Source organism: Pantherophis guttatus, chromosome 11, assembly GCF_059756535.1.
Source record: "Pantherophis guttatus breed Tessera chromosome 11, ASM5975653v1, whole genome shotgun sequence".
NCBI classification, from domain to species: domain Eukaryota; kingdom Metazoa; phylum Chordata; class Lepidosauria; order Squamata; family Colubridae; genus Pantherophis; species Pantherophis guttatus.
Window position 1 is genome coordinate 11,872,492 of NC_142073.1, and position 16,793 is coordinate 11,889,284.

General features: G+C 39.9%; 1 protein-coding gene across 2 annotated transcripts in view; it reads left to right on the plus strand.

Moving 5' to 3' along the window:
• The window catches only part of EDC4 (enhancer of mRNA decapping 4), a 45,551-nt gene that overhangs the window by 1,584 nt on the left and 27,174 nt on the right, over positions 1–16,793 (plus strand). Inside the window, exons 2-12 of one of the 2 annotated variants that reach the window (XM_087877283.1) lie at positions 1,958–2,114; positions 3,289–3,400; positions 4,772–4,871; positions 5,051–5,240; positions 6,701–6,848; positions 7,577–7,681; positions 10,275–10,384; positions 11,824–11,910; positions 12,666–12,761; positions 12,886–12,988; positions 15,643–15,823. In XM_087877283.1, coding sequence (XP_087733409.1) covers positions 1,958–2,114; positions 3,289–3,400; positions 4,772–4,871; positions 5,051–5,240; positions 6,701–6,848; positions 7,577–7,681; positions 10,275–10,384; positions 11,824–11,910; positions 12,666–12,761; positions 12,886–12,988; positions 15,643–15,823 — 1,389 coding nt within the window. Of the gene's footprint in view, positions 1–1,957; positions 2,115–3,288; positions 3,401–4,771; positions 4,872–5,050; positions 5,241–6,700; positions 6,849–7,576; positions 7,682–9,228; positions 9,611–10,274; positions 10,385–11,823; positions 11,911–12,665; positions 12,762–12,885; positions 12,989–15,642; positions 15,824–16,793 lie in introns of those variants that run through there. The other variant, XM_034425816.3, reaches the window with a different exon arrangement.

Sequence of the window (16,793 nt, forward strand, 5' to 3'; positions counted from 1 at the left end):
TTTAAAACAATTTAAAATGGAATTGGATAAAATACGATTTAAAATGAAATTGGAATAGAATAGAGTTTAAAATGATAGCTTTGATTAGCCTATAGCCATATCAAAGCACAAGGTGCAAACACATATCACCAATAAAATCCTATACAAACAATTTAAAATAAGAGTAGGGTAAAATAGTTATAGGATAAGGTATAATATAATTTAATAAATATATAAAATAGAATAAAATGATATAAAATATATATGCGGTGTCACCCTTACAATCAACCCCAATCAGTCCCATGTATGCAGATCTCAACCAAACCATTTTGTTTAAGTATTGTGCTGTGTTGAATGTTATTTTCAGGTTCTGGCTGCATGTTCAGATTTCTTTGATAGAAAAGATAACCTTTATTGTCATTTTTTTCCCTGTTGGCACACATTAAAAATGAAATTCTGTTGCCAGCTCTCAAAAGTGTGCACATACGTAACACATATATGCTATATACCTACATAGATATATACCTCTGTTTGCTTATGTAATCCATATTTTCAGCTCTATTTTCCTTAACTTCAGGGGTTTTCTTAGTTTATCCAATCTTCTAAATCAGGGTCTTTTAACCTTGCCTCTTTTAACATGTGTGGGCTTCAACCTCCAGAATTCCACAGCAGTTAAAATATAGGCAGACTATCTTAAAGAAGACTCTTTTCCACTAAATTTAGGGTTAATCAATCGTCCATCTGCCTTCTTGTTCTTGTTTGGTGCTAACTGAATCCATCTAGCTGTCTCTCCAACCTGTTTAGCTGTTCACACAACATGCTTCCTGCAAGGACTTCTCCAGACACCCAAATTTAAGGGTTCATGCAAAGATACTAATTCGGTGTAGAGATTTTATGCATAATTAATGCTGATTTGATTTGAATTATTGGTTTTAATAATAAGCCAATAATTCTATATTTGCACTTTTTTTAAAAAAAAACCATTTTTTAAAAGATGGTGACTTTTTTTTAAAGAAAGTATTGCTAAAACATTTCTGCATACCCATCCTGATAGCCAAAGTCCCCTCATTAAATTATTCTGTACATTTGTACTCAAAATGTTGTAATTTCCATGTCTAGAAAATGGCTTGTATTGTTCTATAATGCTGTGTGTTTAATAATAATTTTATTTATTTTGACCACTGGCTTGTAGTGTAAAACTATAAATATAAACCACAAATACATCATTTGAATAATTACAGTGAATGCATTAGCTCATCTCTGTGTTTGCCCTCTTTTGTCAAACCGTTTGACATTTAGAGTGATAATAAATAACAAGTGCAGCTGTCTTTATAAAAACTGCAGTATGGTAATATTTGGGCAATTATTTTGATACTTCTGTTGTTTTATATTGTAGGGCTTTTTTTAAAGGAGTTTTAGATCAATTGCTTTCAATATAAGCAAAGTGAATAATTGATAGCTTAATAATACTACTTTATTTGAAAGTCTTGTTAGGGGTATTTGAAGCCCTTGAAAAGTTGGGGAAATCATGAAGTGGAACTTTTGTAAGTTGAAGTCCACACATCTGGAGAAACCCTAAGTTGGGGAAAGCTGTTCTAAAAAGAGTTGATAATTTGGCCATGAATGAAATGTCTGATGTAATGTTGTAGATTAACGTTGAAGTATAATACTCTACAGGTAAATTGTAGACTGGGGTATACTTTTAAATCGATGGATGATTTGTTTGTTTCTCCCAAAAATTCAGTGAGAATGGAAAGACAGTTCTTTCCCCATGCCCAAAATTAGACTTACAGAATTAAGTGCTATAGAAAATCTGCCTTGCTCTATTAAAAATACCATTGTTTCCTAAGTCAGCAGTACACAGTACTTAAGGAAAAGGTTGGGTAGTTTAAAATATATACAACTCTGTGACAAGACTAAGTAAATATGAATTACTTGGTTTTTCTCTCTGTTTCCCACCATTCTTCATATCTTGCAGGGTCAGTGAATGAAAACCAAAGAACATCCAGTTCATATAATGGTGACCTGAATGGTCTTCTGGTGCCAGATCCCACCGCAGCTGGAGATGGCTCATCTTCGACTAAGCCTGTTCCACAAACTGTTCCTCTCGGAGCGCTACAAGACAAGCAAGTTATGTAGGTATCTTAATTGGTGGGGCAAAAGTGAAAGCCCAAAATATGTCTGATTTGTGGTCTCTGGAATATCAAGTGTGAATATCAAATGTGGAATATCAAGTGTGCAGCAGCTGCCAAAAAAGCCAACACAGTTCTAGGCTGCATAAACAGAGGGATAGAATCAAGATCGCGGGAAGTGTTAATACCACATTATAATGCCTTGGTAAGGCCACGCTTGGAATACCACATCCAGTTTTGGCCTCCAGGATGTAAAAAAGATGTTGAGACACTAGAAAGAATGCAGAGGGGACTAGAGGCTAAAACATATGAAGAACGGTGGCAGGAAATGGGTATGTCTAGTTTAATGAAAAGAAGGACTAGGGGAGACATGATAGAAGTCTTCCAATATCTCAGGGGTGCCACAAAGAAGAGGGAGTCAAGCTACTCTCCAAAGCACCTGAGGGCAGGACAAGAAGCAATGGGTAGAAACTAATCAAGGAGAGAAACAACTTAGAACTAAGGAGAAATTTCCTGACAGTTAGAACAATTAATCAGTGGAACAACTTGCCTCCAGAAGTTGTAAATGCTCCAACACTGTAAGTTTTTAAGAAGATGTTGGATAACCATTTGTCTGAAGTGGTGTAGGGTTTCCTGCCTAAGCAGGGGGTTGGCCTAGAAGACCTCCAAGGTCCCGTCCAATACTGCTATTCTATTCTATTCTATTCTATTCTATTCTATTCTATTCTATTCTATTCTATTCCGAATGTAGCTCCGCCCAGCTTCTCAAAGAGGTTTCAGAGGCTGAAAAAAGCCTCAGAAACAGAGCTTCAGAAAAAAAGCCTCTAAAAAGTTTCAGAGGCTTTTTTTCTGAAGCTCTCAGAGGCAGAAAAAAACGTTTTTTCTGAAACAGAGTTTCAGAAGTTTCAGAGGCTGAAAAAAAAGCAAGGCACAGAGCTCACAACCAACGAACCTGTTGCTAAAATTCAGCTCTGGGAATAGCTGATTGGGGGTATTCCGGAAGGCCCTACCGCCAGTGAGCTTTTTTCTTATTTTCCTCCCCAAAAACTAAGATGCGTCTTATACTCCGAAAAATACCGTGTATGTATATGGTGAGCACGGTCCCAACCCTTTGAACAATTCACTGGAGACTGACTTCTTTTTCTCTTCACTGCCTGCCCCTGCCCCCACCTTTTAGCTGCCTCTCTGGAGATGATAATTCCACCTGTATGGTGATTCTTGCTAAAGATGTTGAAATAGTGGCCAGCAGTGATTCCAGCATCACCAGTAAAGCCAGAGGAAGCAATAAGGTAAATACAAGACAACACCTTCTCATCCTAGTATTACAAGAGGAAAAAATATGCAAAATAAGTTTTTTTAAAAATTGACCATTGGCAGATGCAGATGTTATATTGGGTACATGTTCAGACATTGTGCTTGAGAATAGGGCCTTGATAATATTGACTGGCTTTGATCCAAGAGAGGTAGATTGATTGGAAGACACTTTAGTTAATGCAGGGAAGATCTGCAGGTCTTTCCCTCTCTCCCTTTCCATTTTCAGCCCGCACACCTAAGGTCTTTCTCCCCTCAGAAATACCTGCGAACAAATGAGTAAGAGAACACTATGCATTATTTGGATGAAAACCCAAAAGAATGTTAACATCTTTGCGATACTACATGAATGATGGCACCCTAACTATGCCTCCATATGTATTTCTGCCAATCAGTCTGTCTGTTCTAACAAAGTCCCTTAAAAGTTGCTCAGTTATATTACCCATCTTGTCAATCTGTCTGCGTGCAGTTGTAATTTCAAGAATTGCCAGCTCGTTATTCATGTCTCGTTAAGGAACAAAAGGTTTGCTAATTTGTTGTCTAATATCTCTACGTGCGGTAGACGATATTCTTTCCTTCTTCATAACATTCCTGAGTCGTCCTTGTTGCTGAGAAACATTTTAAAATATTCCAAAGTAATGCTTGTTTGCTGGTTTGTTTCTTTTTCACATGGCTGTGAGCTTTTCTTCTTCTATAGATTAGACAGTGGCCATACAGATTAAACAAGGACGCGGTAGCTCAGTGGCTAAGACGCTGAGCTTGTCGATCGAAAGGTCGGCAGTTCAGCGGTTCAAATCCCTAGTGCTGCGTAACAGGGTGAGCTCCCGTGACTTGTCCCTAGCTTCTGCCAACCTAGCAGTTCAAAAGCACATTTTTTTAAAAAAAGCAAGTAGAAAAATGGGGGCCACCTTTGGTGGGAAGGTAACAGCGTTCCGTGCGCCATTGGCGTTTAGTCATGTCGGCCACATGACCACTGAGACGTCTTCGGACAGCACTGGATCTTTGGCTTTGAAATGGAGATGAGCACCGCCCCTAGAGCTGAAAACAGCTAGCACATATGTGCGAGGGGAACCTTGACCTTATCTCTTTCTCAGCTTCACAGCTTTCGATCATAGAGCATCCATAAATCAGGGGTGGGCATCAATGACCCCTTTACGTCCTGTGGCCTTCCAATTTCCATGCTGGCTCAGGAATTCTGGGAGTTGAAGTCCACAGGTCGTAAAGGGGCATAGTTGCCTACCCCTCCTATAGACGGTCTTCTTTATTAGGTGTGGTTTTCCTTTTGATGGGTATTGAATTGATTCCTATGCTACAGCTGTTGTTTGTCTTCTTTTTTTTTCCCCTGCCAGGTTAAAATCCAGCCAGTGGCCAGGTATGACTGGGAGCAGAAGTATTACTATGGCAACCTCATTGCTGTCTCAAATGCCTACCTGGCCTATGCTATTCGAGGTGAGACGTCTCCCCATCCTCCCAGTGTCCATTCTGAAGTTTCAGGTTGGGCTTTTTTTGCATCTTAACTTTTGTCCAGTGGCCTGTGCTGGCTCTTGTTCCATTTCCACAATAGAAAGAGGAATTAGCACTCCCCTGCTCCTCTTGACTAGGTGTATTTTGGCCTTTTTTCCCCCCAGGTGCCAGCAGTGGCTCGGCCATGGTGCGGGTCCTGAGTGTCAGTACGGCGGAGCGGACGCTTCTGAAAGGCTTCACCGGGGGTGTGGCAGATCTGGCTTTTGCTCACCTCAACTCCAACCAGTTGGCCTGCCTGGATGAAGCTGGCAACCTGTTCGTCTGGTGTCTGTCTATGGAGAACGGAAAAATCCAGTATCTTACTTCAGTGTTAACCATGATGCAGTGGTGGAATTTTTTTACTACCAGTTCTGTGGGCGTGGCTTAGTGAGCGTGGCTTGGTGGGTGTGGCAGGGGAAGGATACTGCAAAATCCCCATTCCCTCCCCACTCCTGGGGGAAGGATATTGCAAAATCCCCATTCCCTCCCCACTCCTGGGGGAAGGATATCACAAAATCTCCATTCCCACTCCACTCTGGGGCCAGCCAGAGGTGGTATTTGCCAGTTCTCCAAACTACTCAAAATTTCCGCTACCAGTTCTCCAGAACCTGCTGGATTTCACCCCTGCCATGATGGCAAAGGGTCATAATATTGGTAGATAAATTAGTTAGTCTGTGGTACAATTTGCAAAGCCTGACTACTGTTGTAAACAGTTGTAAAAAAACAGTTTTGTTTTTAAAAAAAATAAATAAAACAAAACCCTACAGTAATGGATTATTACATTACTTAATTCTGCAAGCCAGAACTGGGCATTGAGCTTTTTGATTTCAGCATGGAAAATTTGAAATCTTGACTAAGTTACGGTTAGAGTTAGACTCTTGCATTCTAGTCTTCATGTTAAGAATTTTTCTCAATCTTAACTGTTCTGTTTGTGACTTTTACACATCTATAACCTTCACTGAAACTAGCTAAAATCAAAGATAATCGATGCATTTATCAAACTGAGAAATATAAATACTGAATGCTATAAAAAGGAGAGTTCAGTTGTGCTATAATGACAATTGTTGATCTTTTTTTTTAAAAAAAAAAGGAGAAGAAATGGAGCTTTCCTGCCCAGTCTAGAAAGCAGTGATGAAAACTTTATGCATTGGTTATTCACAAAAACTTGTGTTTGTTTTAACTACGATATTGCACCGTCCTTAGTGACCTAATTCACATATACTTCTAAGGAATGAACCATCGCTTATAAACCACAGTGACTAAGGTTCACACAATGCGTTAAACCAACAATTTTGTGGTTGAATAAAATCTGCTAGGTCAAACACTGATAGTTTAATATTTTGGGGGGACTATTAAAAGTGGAAGAAGGTTTTCACTGTTGCTAAAAGATGAGGACAAGGTGTTATGTAAACTCAGATTCTCATTCAATCGGGTACCGTTTATTTTCAATATCTGAGATGGACCAGAAAAACATTAAGAGCCATGGTGGCTCAGTGGTTAGAATGTGGCACTGCAGGCTACTGCTGGCTCCCTGCAATTTGGCAGTTCAAATCTCACCAGGCTCAAGGTTAACTCAGCCTTCCATCCTTCAGAGGTGGATAAAATGAGGATCCAGATTGTTGGGGGCAATAGGCTGACTCTAAACCGCTTAGAGAGGGCTGTAAAGCACTGTGAAGCGGTATATAAGTGCTTATTGTTATTGCTATTAAAATTGAACTTCTGGGAGGCTTTTGTAAAGGGGAATGATGGAGGTCTTCCTTAACTTCGGTGATCAGAGAAGAAATCTTGGTGAACATCAAACGACCCGATGGGACTCCTCTGAACAACTTCCGGAGGATAATATGGTGTCCCTTCATCCCTGATGAGAATGAGGAGAGCTGCGAAGAAGGCAGCCAGACTCTGGCATTGCTGCACGAAGATAGAGTAAGCATTTCTTCGGCTTTCCTTCTTTCCCTTTGGAAATGGTGCTATTGGGCCACTCAGCGTAAAGTTGGTTTTTTAAAAAAGCAATGATAGGAATACAGGTAGTCTTCGGCTTACGTCTACAATGGAGCCCAGAATTTCTGTTCTTAGGCTTGTGGTTAAGCATGTTTTGCCCCATTTGACGGCCTTTCTTGCCACAGTTGTGAAGTGTATCACTACGGTTGTTATTAATACGGTTGTTAAGTGGATCGGGCTTCCTTATTGACTCCATTTGTCGGAAGATCGCAAAAGCGGATCACATGACCCCGGGACACTGCAACCGTCATAACTATGAGCCAGTTGCCAAGTGTCTGAATTTTGATCACGAGACCGTGGGGATGCCACAACAGTTGTAAGTGTGAAAAACGGTCATCCTTCACTTTTTTCAGTGCCGTTGTAACTGGATGGCCACTAAATGAATGGTTGTAATTCGAGGACTACCTGTAGACTACCTGAGATAGGTAGGATTTATTCCCCACCGTTCAATCAGGACTATAGAAGCTTCTTGGGTGAGGAGTGAAACGTCTTCAGGAAAAAAAACAAAGTCCAGTTGCCTTTTGAAAAAAACACCTTTGGGACAACCATGACCTGGATGACCGAGAATCTCCATAGACATCAACCTGTTGGGATGATTCCTAACGGAGCTTTAGCATGTTCTTTTTGCTCACTTTTTCCCTTTGTGTTGGCAGGCTGAAGTTTGTGATCTTGACATAATCCGAGCCAACCATAGTTCATGGCCAGTGGAAGTAACCAACATCAAAGAAGGCTACATTGTGGTGAAGGGTCATAGCACGGTAAACATTCAGCCATTGTCTTGGTGTAGGGGCATAGTTTCTGACTGAGGTATTATAGCTCTCTGTTCTGTGTGTCTTAATCCATGAACCTCAAGTATTCCTCTTGGCCTTCGTTCTGATGGCTGATGACACTAAAAGCAAGACATTCTTTTGCAGTTATTGCTGGCGTTTGCACATAATAAGCCGGGATGTGAGTGAACTGTGATTGGGAAAATAAGATGTGAAGAGTTTTAGATGAAATCTAAACTCAGGATTTTGCTGAAGTGTCCTCCCATAATCCAGGAACAATGTCCTCACATCATCCGTTTCAAATTGGGGGTTTTCTTAGCTGTAGATCCTGAATGTTTTGGTTCTACTTCACTGTAATTCTGGATCTTGATCTCATATGATGTTTTCCACCTCCCAATTTGTGTCACTGCTTGTCCATACTGGGGCACGAGCATGCTACCAGTAGGAACATTATGACTTCTTCAGCCAGGATGTTTGGTTTTTATGAACAAATAGATCTACCAAATGTTACCCACTTCCGGTGTGGCGTCATGGCGAGACAGTCGGGATAGCAGGGCTCCGCGAATTCCCGGTCAGTCCTTCCTTGTTGAGAGGCCCTAAGGGGTTAAAGTCACCCTTCCGATCAATGAGGAAGAGAAACGGCCATTATGGCAGGAATGAAGCTTGGGGCAACTGAAGAAAGAGATGAGCTGGAGCTGTTCGTGATCAGAGGATTGGAACTGGGAGAGACAATTTTCAGCTTCTATATTAAAGACTTAAACCCAAACAAAAAAAATTTTAAATGAAAGACTCTCCAAAACATTGAGAAAGCAGCAAACTAATACATGGAGATAAATTACAGACCCAAAAGAGAAGTAAACTTTAATGGAAGACTACAAAGTTTTAAAATATAGAAAGACTGGACTGGAACCTGTAGTATTGTGAAAAGTGACCTAATTTGTAGATAATATTGTTTGACAATTGAAAGAAATTGTATAAAGAAAAATGTTCATTCCCCCCCCCAAAATCTTTTGACAATCAGCTGTTATACTTTAGCTTCCTTTAATGCTGGAACTTAGAGCTGGGATGTCACCTACTGATGAAAAAAGATATTATATGGTGGGAATAGTCCTTGACAGAGATTTGATAAGAAAATGAGGTTTTATAACAGAAGGGAAACAAAGGAGGAGAAGAAAGAAAACAGTGAAAGGCAAACAACACCTGGAAAGCCTTTTTTTATTATTATTCTATATCTATTTGCTTTTTGGCTGCTTGGGAGTAACTGGTGAGTCTTTTGAAGATTTTCAAGGCAAGGTGGACTATAATTAACAGAAATTACCCTTGAAACTGGACACTTGACTCTCTGGATTAAAGATATTTGGAGAAATTTGGTGGGCCATTCTGGATGATCAACAATATCTGACAGAACATTCTACGAAGAAAAAGAAGAAAAATTAAACAAGATTTACAAATTTGGATAACTTAGAGGGAGCAAATTGGAAGATTTTGAGGAGTATAAAAATTGTGAATTTTGAATAACAGTTCTGGACTGAGCAAATTTAACTAATATCGGCTTTTTTGGTGTTTCTGGACAATTGGGACATAGGGATTTTGGTGGATTATTGAGTAACTTTTAGTTTATTAAATTAATGCAAAATGTTTCAACAGGAAAAAATAAATACACTTCTAAAAGAAACGTTATTGATGCTTCAATGTATTCAAGAAACTTTGACAAGAAATCATAGGGAGATGACTTCGATGCATGATACAGATGTGAGACTAGAAAATTTTCAGCAAATGACAATGAAAGATGAACAAAAAATCCAGAAAGTAGAGGAGAAATCAGAAGGAGCTGAGGAAAGAACAGAGGAGATAAATCAACAAATGTCACAAGCAGATAAAGATACGGAAGGGACAGCAAAAATTCTTAAAATGCAACAGGTAGACTACTCTTTAAGAGGTCAAAATATAGAAGAGGATAAAGAGAAAGATCTCCTAGAAGTGATGAAAGAGTTACTGACGGGTGCTCTAGAGACTCAACAGCAAGAGTTAGATGTTGAGGCAGATGAAATACTCAAGACTAAATATAAGGGATGTAAGGTGATACGAGATCCCAATGGAGGAGTATGGAAGATTTACCAAAAAGTCAATAAGAGTTGAAATATTAAAAAGGACAAGAGATGATAGATAGATATAGAATACTTCTTAATATGGCAATTGCTTCATTAAGGGTGAGAAAATAGAGATAGAAAGTAGGAATTGGAAAATAGCATTACGTATACTGATACATAATAGAATACATTATAATTACTATGTATATGTAAATGTTAGAAGTTGAAAGATTACTATTGTGTATACCTAAAAAGTATTATTATGGTTATTAATATTGTGTATAAAGTACAGTGACCCAGATTATACACTGTTCACTAAGCACATATGGATGTTAAAGAAAAAACTATTTAAATGTATTTTTTTTAAAATAGCCTTGTCCCATCCCCAGCCAGATTAGCAGAAAGATGTCTGTTATTGTATTTCAACTGTGCTGCAAAATATCTATATTTTCTCCTATATAACTCCTATATTTTTACCCCTTGTTCTTTTATAGCGCCTGAGTGAGGGAGCGCTTTCTCCTGATGGAACTGTCTTGGCTACAGCAAGCCATGATGGCTATGTCAAATTTTGGCAGATTTACATAGACGGACAAGATGAGCCAAGGTAATTTCAGAAACTGAGAACTGTCAATAAAGGAGAATGTTTGTAGCTCAGGGTTGAAATGAGGTTTTGGGGCTCTCTGAGCTTGGTTCTTTTCTTGCAGACATTTCATTACCCAAACCCATCATCAGTGCTAGTAAGAGCAAACTTCACTCCTTACTAGCACTGATGGTGTTACTTGGTTTGGGTAATGAAACTTCTGCAAGAAAAGAACCAAGCTCAGAGAGCGCCAATATTTCTCCTCATAGAGAAAGATGAAGTACCATATTTTTTGGATTATAAAATGCACCTGATTTATAGTAAAAAAAAAAAAAAAAGAAAGAAAGAAATGGAAAAGAGGGATAATTGTAAAACTGCTGAATATTTATGATTGGAATGATGGAATATAGGGAAAATATTTGAAATCATGGTATTGTGAAAAGGGAGCAATGGGAGAATATTTGAATAAGATAGAGAGGTTTAGATTTTAGAAAAACGATTGATTTCAATTTAAAGGGTTTCAATTTGAAAAAAGTAAAGAGTGGAAAAAGAAAAATTGACTAAGAGATTAGGGCAAATGGTAATATTGTTTATATATTAGAAGAAATAGAAGGAAAATAAAATAAAAAATTAGAGAGAAAGAATTTTATGGCGAAAAGTGATATATATAAAATGATGTTCGAGAAACTAAAAGCGGTACAAATTGTGACTCGGCCAATACTCTGTTCAGAAAAAATGCATTGTTTGTTTGTATGTGTTTGAAGAAAAAAAAAAAGACGCACCTTATAAGACGCACCTAAATTTAGAAGAGGAAAATAACAAAAACTGGGTTTTGGCCTCCCTTTTTTTGCCTATTTCAGGGCTTTTTTGGGGCCGTTTTTTTCTGACAAATCAGGCCGAAAAAAGCCCCCCCAAAGCCTCGAAAACAGGCCAAAAAAAGCCCTGAAAATGAGCCGAAAAAAGCCCCCAAAACAGGCTGAAAACAGCCTAGAAAACAGGCCAAAAAAGCCTAGAAAATGGGCCAAAAAAAGGCCTGAAAAGGGAGCGTGCGGAAGCCAAAAAACGGCCAGTGGGTGGGTGGGGCTTTAGCAATATTCGGTCTATAAGAGGCATAGACATTTTCACCCCCTTTTGGGAGACAAAAAAGTGCGTCTTATAAGTCCAAAAGATACGGTATGTCTAAAACTTTCCTTGGGCTGTAGAAACAATTTCATTGTTAGAACCATTAAAAAGTTGATTTGTCAATCACCCTCTACATTTTCACCTCACACCAAACCAAGAAGTGGCTTGTTTGGAATTCCTTCATGTGGACCTAGCGGTTGTAGTTCATAAACCACAGATGACACATCTTAATGGGTAAGGTGAACATAGCCATTAGAATCTTCTTCAGGAATGCATGCCTAAAACACATGCTGGCTTGGAATGAAGCGTGACTATAACCATGGTTTGTTTGTTTTCTTCAGTCGGTGCCTCCATGAATGGAAACCTCACGAGGGCAGGCCTCTTTCCTGTTTGCTCTTCTGTGACAACCATAAGAAACAAGACCCAGAGTAAGTGATGATCCTGGTCTGAACGAAGGGGGTAAGGGACCCTTTGCCAGTGGGAAGAAAATAGCTACACACACACACACACACCTTGCATTCTTAAGGAGGGTCCTGCAGTTGTGAGGCTGGGCTGTAGAAAAAGAGCAGGAGCCTCAAAAGCAGTGGTGGGTTTCATCAGGTTTTGACCAGTTCTGGAGAACCGGTAGCGGAAATTTTGAGTAGTTCGGAGAACCGGTAGTAAAAATTCTGACTGGCCCTGTCCCCATCTATTCTCTGCCTCCCGAGTCCCAGCTGATTGGGAGGAAATGGGGATTTTGTAGTAACCTTCCCCTGGAGTGGGGTGGGAATGAAGATTTTATAGTATCCTTCCCCTGTCACGCTCACCAAGCCATGCCACATCCACAGAACCGGTAGTAAAAAATTTTGAATCCCACCACTCCTCAGAAGTGACTTGTGGCAGAGCAGTATCATCTCTCTGCTGTAACGTGCCAGCAAATATTACAGCAGATATTTGACGAAAGAGATCTCTTTCTCTATGTAATTAAGAAAACTTCCTGGAATATCTGAGATTTCCACTTGCGGGAAAGATCTTTTATCTTCCCAAGCTTTACTCCATTTGCTAAAGTTAATGATTGACCGTATTAATTTACTATGGCTGGAGGAGGGGGGGGGCGTTTTTCCCTTGTTGCAAGCCACATTTTCTTAACAACGGTCTTTTTGTGGGCTAAGCCAGTTTTCTTCCCATCCATTCATTTCTGCAGGGTTCCTTTTTGGAGGTTTCTCATCACCGGAGCAGATCAGAATCAAGAGCTGAAAATGTGGTGCACCGTCTCATGGACCTGCCTCCAGACGATTCAGTAAGTGTTCCTGTAGCTGACATTCCTTTAGTCTGGGTGGGAGAATCAGATCTCCAAGAAAAAGAAGAGGAATGAGTAACTTCACAAGTGTGTCATGACCACTCTTGTCTTCGGACAATTTCAGGTTTTCTCCAGATATATTTAGCTCTGTGAGCGTCCCTCCCAGTCTGAAGGTCTGCCTGGATCTCTCAGCTGAGTACTTAATTTTGAGTGATGTGCAAAGAAAGGTAGGCATTCGAATTTTATTTTATTTTATTATTAAATTTATTCGCCACCCATCTCACTGTCCTGCGGAACAGATGGCTGTGGGATACAAAGACTGTCAGATTCAGGTTAATGTCAGGGTTTCAAGTAACAACCCCAATGAAAGAAAACTCCGAGGCTTGAGATTCCTCAAATTTCCATTTTATTAGAGATGTCATATTGGCACATCTGGGAAAACCCGAATCCGAAAGCTTCCAGGTTTTCCCCACCCAAAGGAAGGTTCATGTCCCTGCTCAACACCAACATGTCCATCACACAGTCCAATCAATGCATCGTCTCAACTGGAGATGCCTCCCAGTTCCAGCCCTCCAGGTGCAGGGCAAGATGTCCTTGACTCTCTGAGAAAGGAATGTTATTATGACTATATATCACCCGTGCTCCATACAATCCCTCCTCCCAGTTTTCCACAGTAGTAAATGTGGCAGGCCTAAAGAGCCAATGAAAAAGATGGCTTCCAGGCCTGGCAAAGACTTCTATTTCTACCATGAGTAGATTAGACATTTTAGTATTTCCTGTCTTCTTTTAATATAGTGAATGTCCATCTGGAACTGGTGGTAGCTACTTGGTTAAGCAACACCTGCACATGGTCCTTTGTTTATTTTATGATGTGTTTATTTAAATGATTTATGTGGCCATTTATCTGGTAGCAATGAATGGACATCATAGTGTTATTAAAGCAGTACACCTAGTCCTTGATTTACGACCACAATTGAGCCCCAAATTTCTGCGGTTAAGTGAGACATTTGTTCAGTGAGCTTGGCCTCATTTTACGAACTTTCTTGCCACAGTTGTTGAGTGAATCACTGCAGTTGTTAAGTTAGTAACATGGTGGTTAAATGAATCTGGCTTCCCCCGTTTGACTTTGCTTGTCAGAAGGTCGTAAAACGGGATCACGTGACTTCAACACACTGCAACCGCCATAAATACGAGTCAGTTGCCAAGCATCAGAATTTTGACGATGGGGCCATGGGGATGTTGCAACGGTCCTAAGTGTGAAAAACGGTCATAAGTCACTTTTTTCAGTGCTGCTGTAACTTCGAACAGTCACTAAATGAACTGTTGTAAATCAAGGACTACCTGTAAAATGAAACCAATGATCAAATAGACAAAACGCGTTCCCACTTTCAACATACAACAGTAAATCCATTCAGCCAGCTGAGATGGCTTAACTTCCCAGACCAAATGCCTGAAGGGTCTTTAGCGCCTTGCAATTGAGGCCATTCGAGTGTCCCCTCAGGACATTTCACAGCCCCTGGAATGATCTCATCATACCCACATCAAAAGCAGTTAGATGGTTAGCTTCCTTAGGTATCAAATTATAACATCCATCCCACTGCAATTCTATGACTCCATATTATGGTCATTTTATTATGGTTTTATTTTACTATTTTATTTCCTATATTGTGTTGTCCACATCTCATATATGACCTCTGTAGATGCCATATGAGGGAGGGAGGGAGGGAGGGAGGGAGGGAGGGAGGGAAGGAAGGAAGGAAGGAAGGAAGGAAGGAAGGAAGGAAGGAAGGAAGGAAGGAAAGAAGGAACTGCTAACACGATTCACTGATAAAAGGCATAATTTTTAGGCTAATTTGGTTTAATTGCCTACCTGGTGCCTCCGTGGTTTACCTCAGAGGTCTTCAAACTTGGCAGCTTTAAGACTTGTGGACTTCAACTCCCTTCTTAAAGCTGCCAAGTTTGAAGACCTCTGGTTTACCTGATCTGGTAGCACAGTAGTTAAAGTGCAATATGGCAAGCAAACTCCCCACAGTCTGGAGTTCTATCCTGACGGGGGGCTCGAGGTTGATTGAGCCTTCCATTCTTCAGAAGTTGGTAAAATAAGGACCCTGATTGTTGGGAGCCATAGGCTGACTTTGTAAATCGCATAAGAGTGTGCTGTAAAGCATTATGGGGTGATTATGGAGATCCCTCACATCCTGGACATAAATTGTTTCAACTTCTACCCTCAAAAAGGTGCCATAGGGCACTGCACACCAAAACTAGACACAAGGACAGTTATTTCCTGAATGCCATCACTGCTTAACAACTAATCCCCACAACACTGTCAAACTATTTACTAAGACTGTATTACTATTATTCTTCTCTTCCTTACCAGTATCTATCTCTTCCCACTTATGACTATAGCCATGTTGCTTGTATCTTTCAATTTATATTGTTTTTATTTGTTTCCTAGTACGATTTGATAGTTTATTAATAACCTTGACTATCACTAAGTGTTGTATCTTCTTATTATTGATGAACATATTTTATTCTTCTTATGTACACTGAGAGCATATACACCTAAGACAACTTCCTTGTGTGTCCAATCACACTTGGCCAATAAAGAATTCTAGTCTAGTCTAGTCTAGTCTAGTCTATAGTCTAGTCTAGTCTAGTCTAGTCTAGTCTAGTCTAGTCTAGTCTAGTCTAGTCTAAGTCTAAGTCTAAGTCTAAGTCTAAGTCTAAGTCTAAGTGCTTTTCTATTGCTATTGCTACCTAACCGGACTGAGGAGAACAATCAACTTTTCTCCTGCTCCGCTGGGCTTTACCTGCTTCCTGAGCCAAGGTTGAGACCGTGCCTCCTCTTGCAGCCTCTAATGCAACGGATTATCTTTCACAGGTCTTATATGTAATGGAACTTGTCCAGAACCAAGAAGAGGGCAAAGCTTACTTCAGCTCCATCTCAGAGTTCCTGTTGACTCACCCGGTCCTGAGCTTCGGCATCCAAATGGTCAGCCGCTGCCGACTGAGGCACACCGAGGTCCTCTCAGGAGAAGAGGAGAGTGATGGCATCAGTGCTGGTAAGTAAGCGATGGACGCCTCTTCCCTGAGATGAAGAATCCCAGGAGTCATCATTTCTGGACACAGAACAAGAGTTGGGCATGATAAAAAAACAAAGGTCTCTCTCGCTCAGTTTTCTTTTGGCATGTTGGCCAACCAGACTCCAAGCAGATGCTCTGCAGACCTTCTGTACAGGTTCTCCATGCACAGTTTTCTTGCACAGTCTTTGCAGACCATGACTGGCCTTTTCCTCCTCCAGTTTGAGTCAGTCCCATTTTTGTTCAGATTGTCCATTTCCAGTAGCAAAATCTTCACAATGTGAAGCTAAATTGACTTTTATTCCTTGCCTGTTAACATTCAGATCATCTTAAATGATCCTGATAATGGAAAGGGGAAGGTAGGCAGTTGGATGTTGGATAACCATTTGTCTGAAGTGGTGTAGGGTTTCTTGCCTAGGCAGGGGGTTGGACTAGAAGACCTCCAAGGTCCCTCCAACTCTGTTATTGTATTTCTGTTTCTATTTTAGCATTTTGGTAGAGGAGAAAAGAACATCTTCTCTCCCGTGTTCCTTCACACCATGTGTCATTTGATTTATTTCTTTTTTTTTTTAAATAAAAAGTTTTTTATTTTTCAATTACAAAGATAAACATTCCATCCTTCCTTAAGCAGTGTGTCGTCTGGGTACAAGCATCTCTGTGCAACTTCTTTCACCATTTACAACGTTATTCGCATTCACATTCACATTATTTCACTAAACTCAAAGTTATAATATATTAAACATTGTAAAGCTTTTCATTTTCTTAGTATCTTCTAGCAAACATCATTATTCTCATCGTACGTGTACTAACAATTTTAATCTTATTTATATCTCCATCTTAATTTATTTTTTATTATTCTTTAGCCTTCTTCATTTCCAAACTCCTTTTTTATTCTCCAACCATCGATAAAATACTTCCCATAGCATATACTGTAATATTCAGTTTGTTCTTT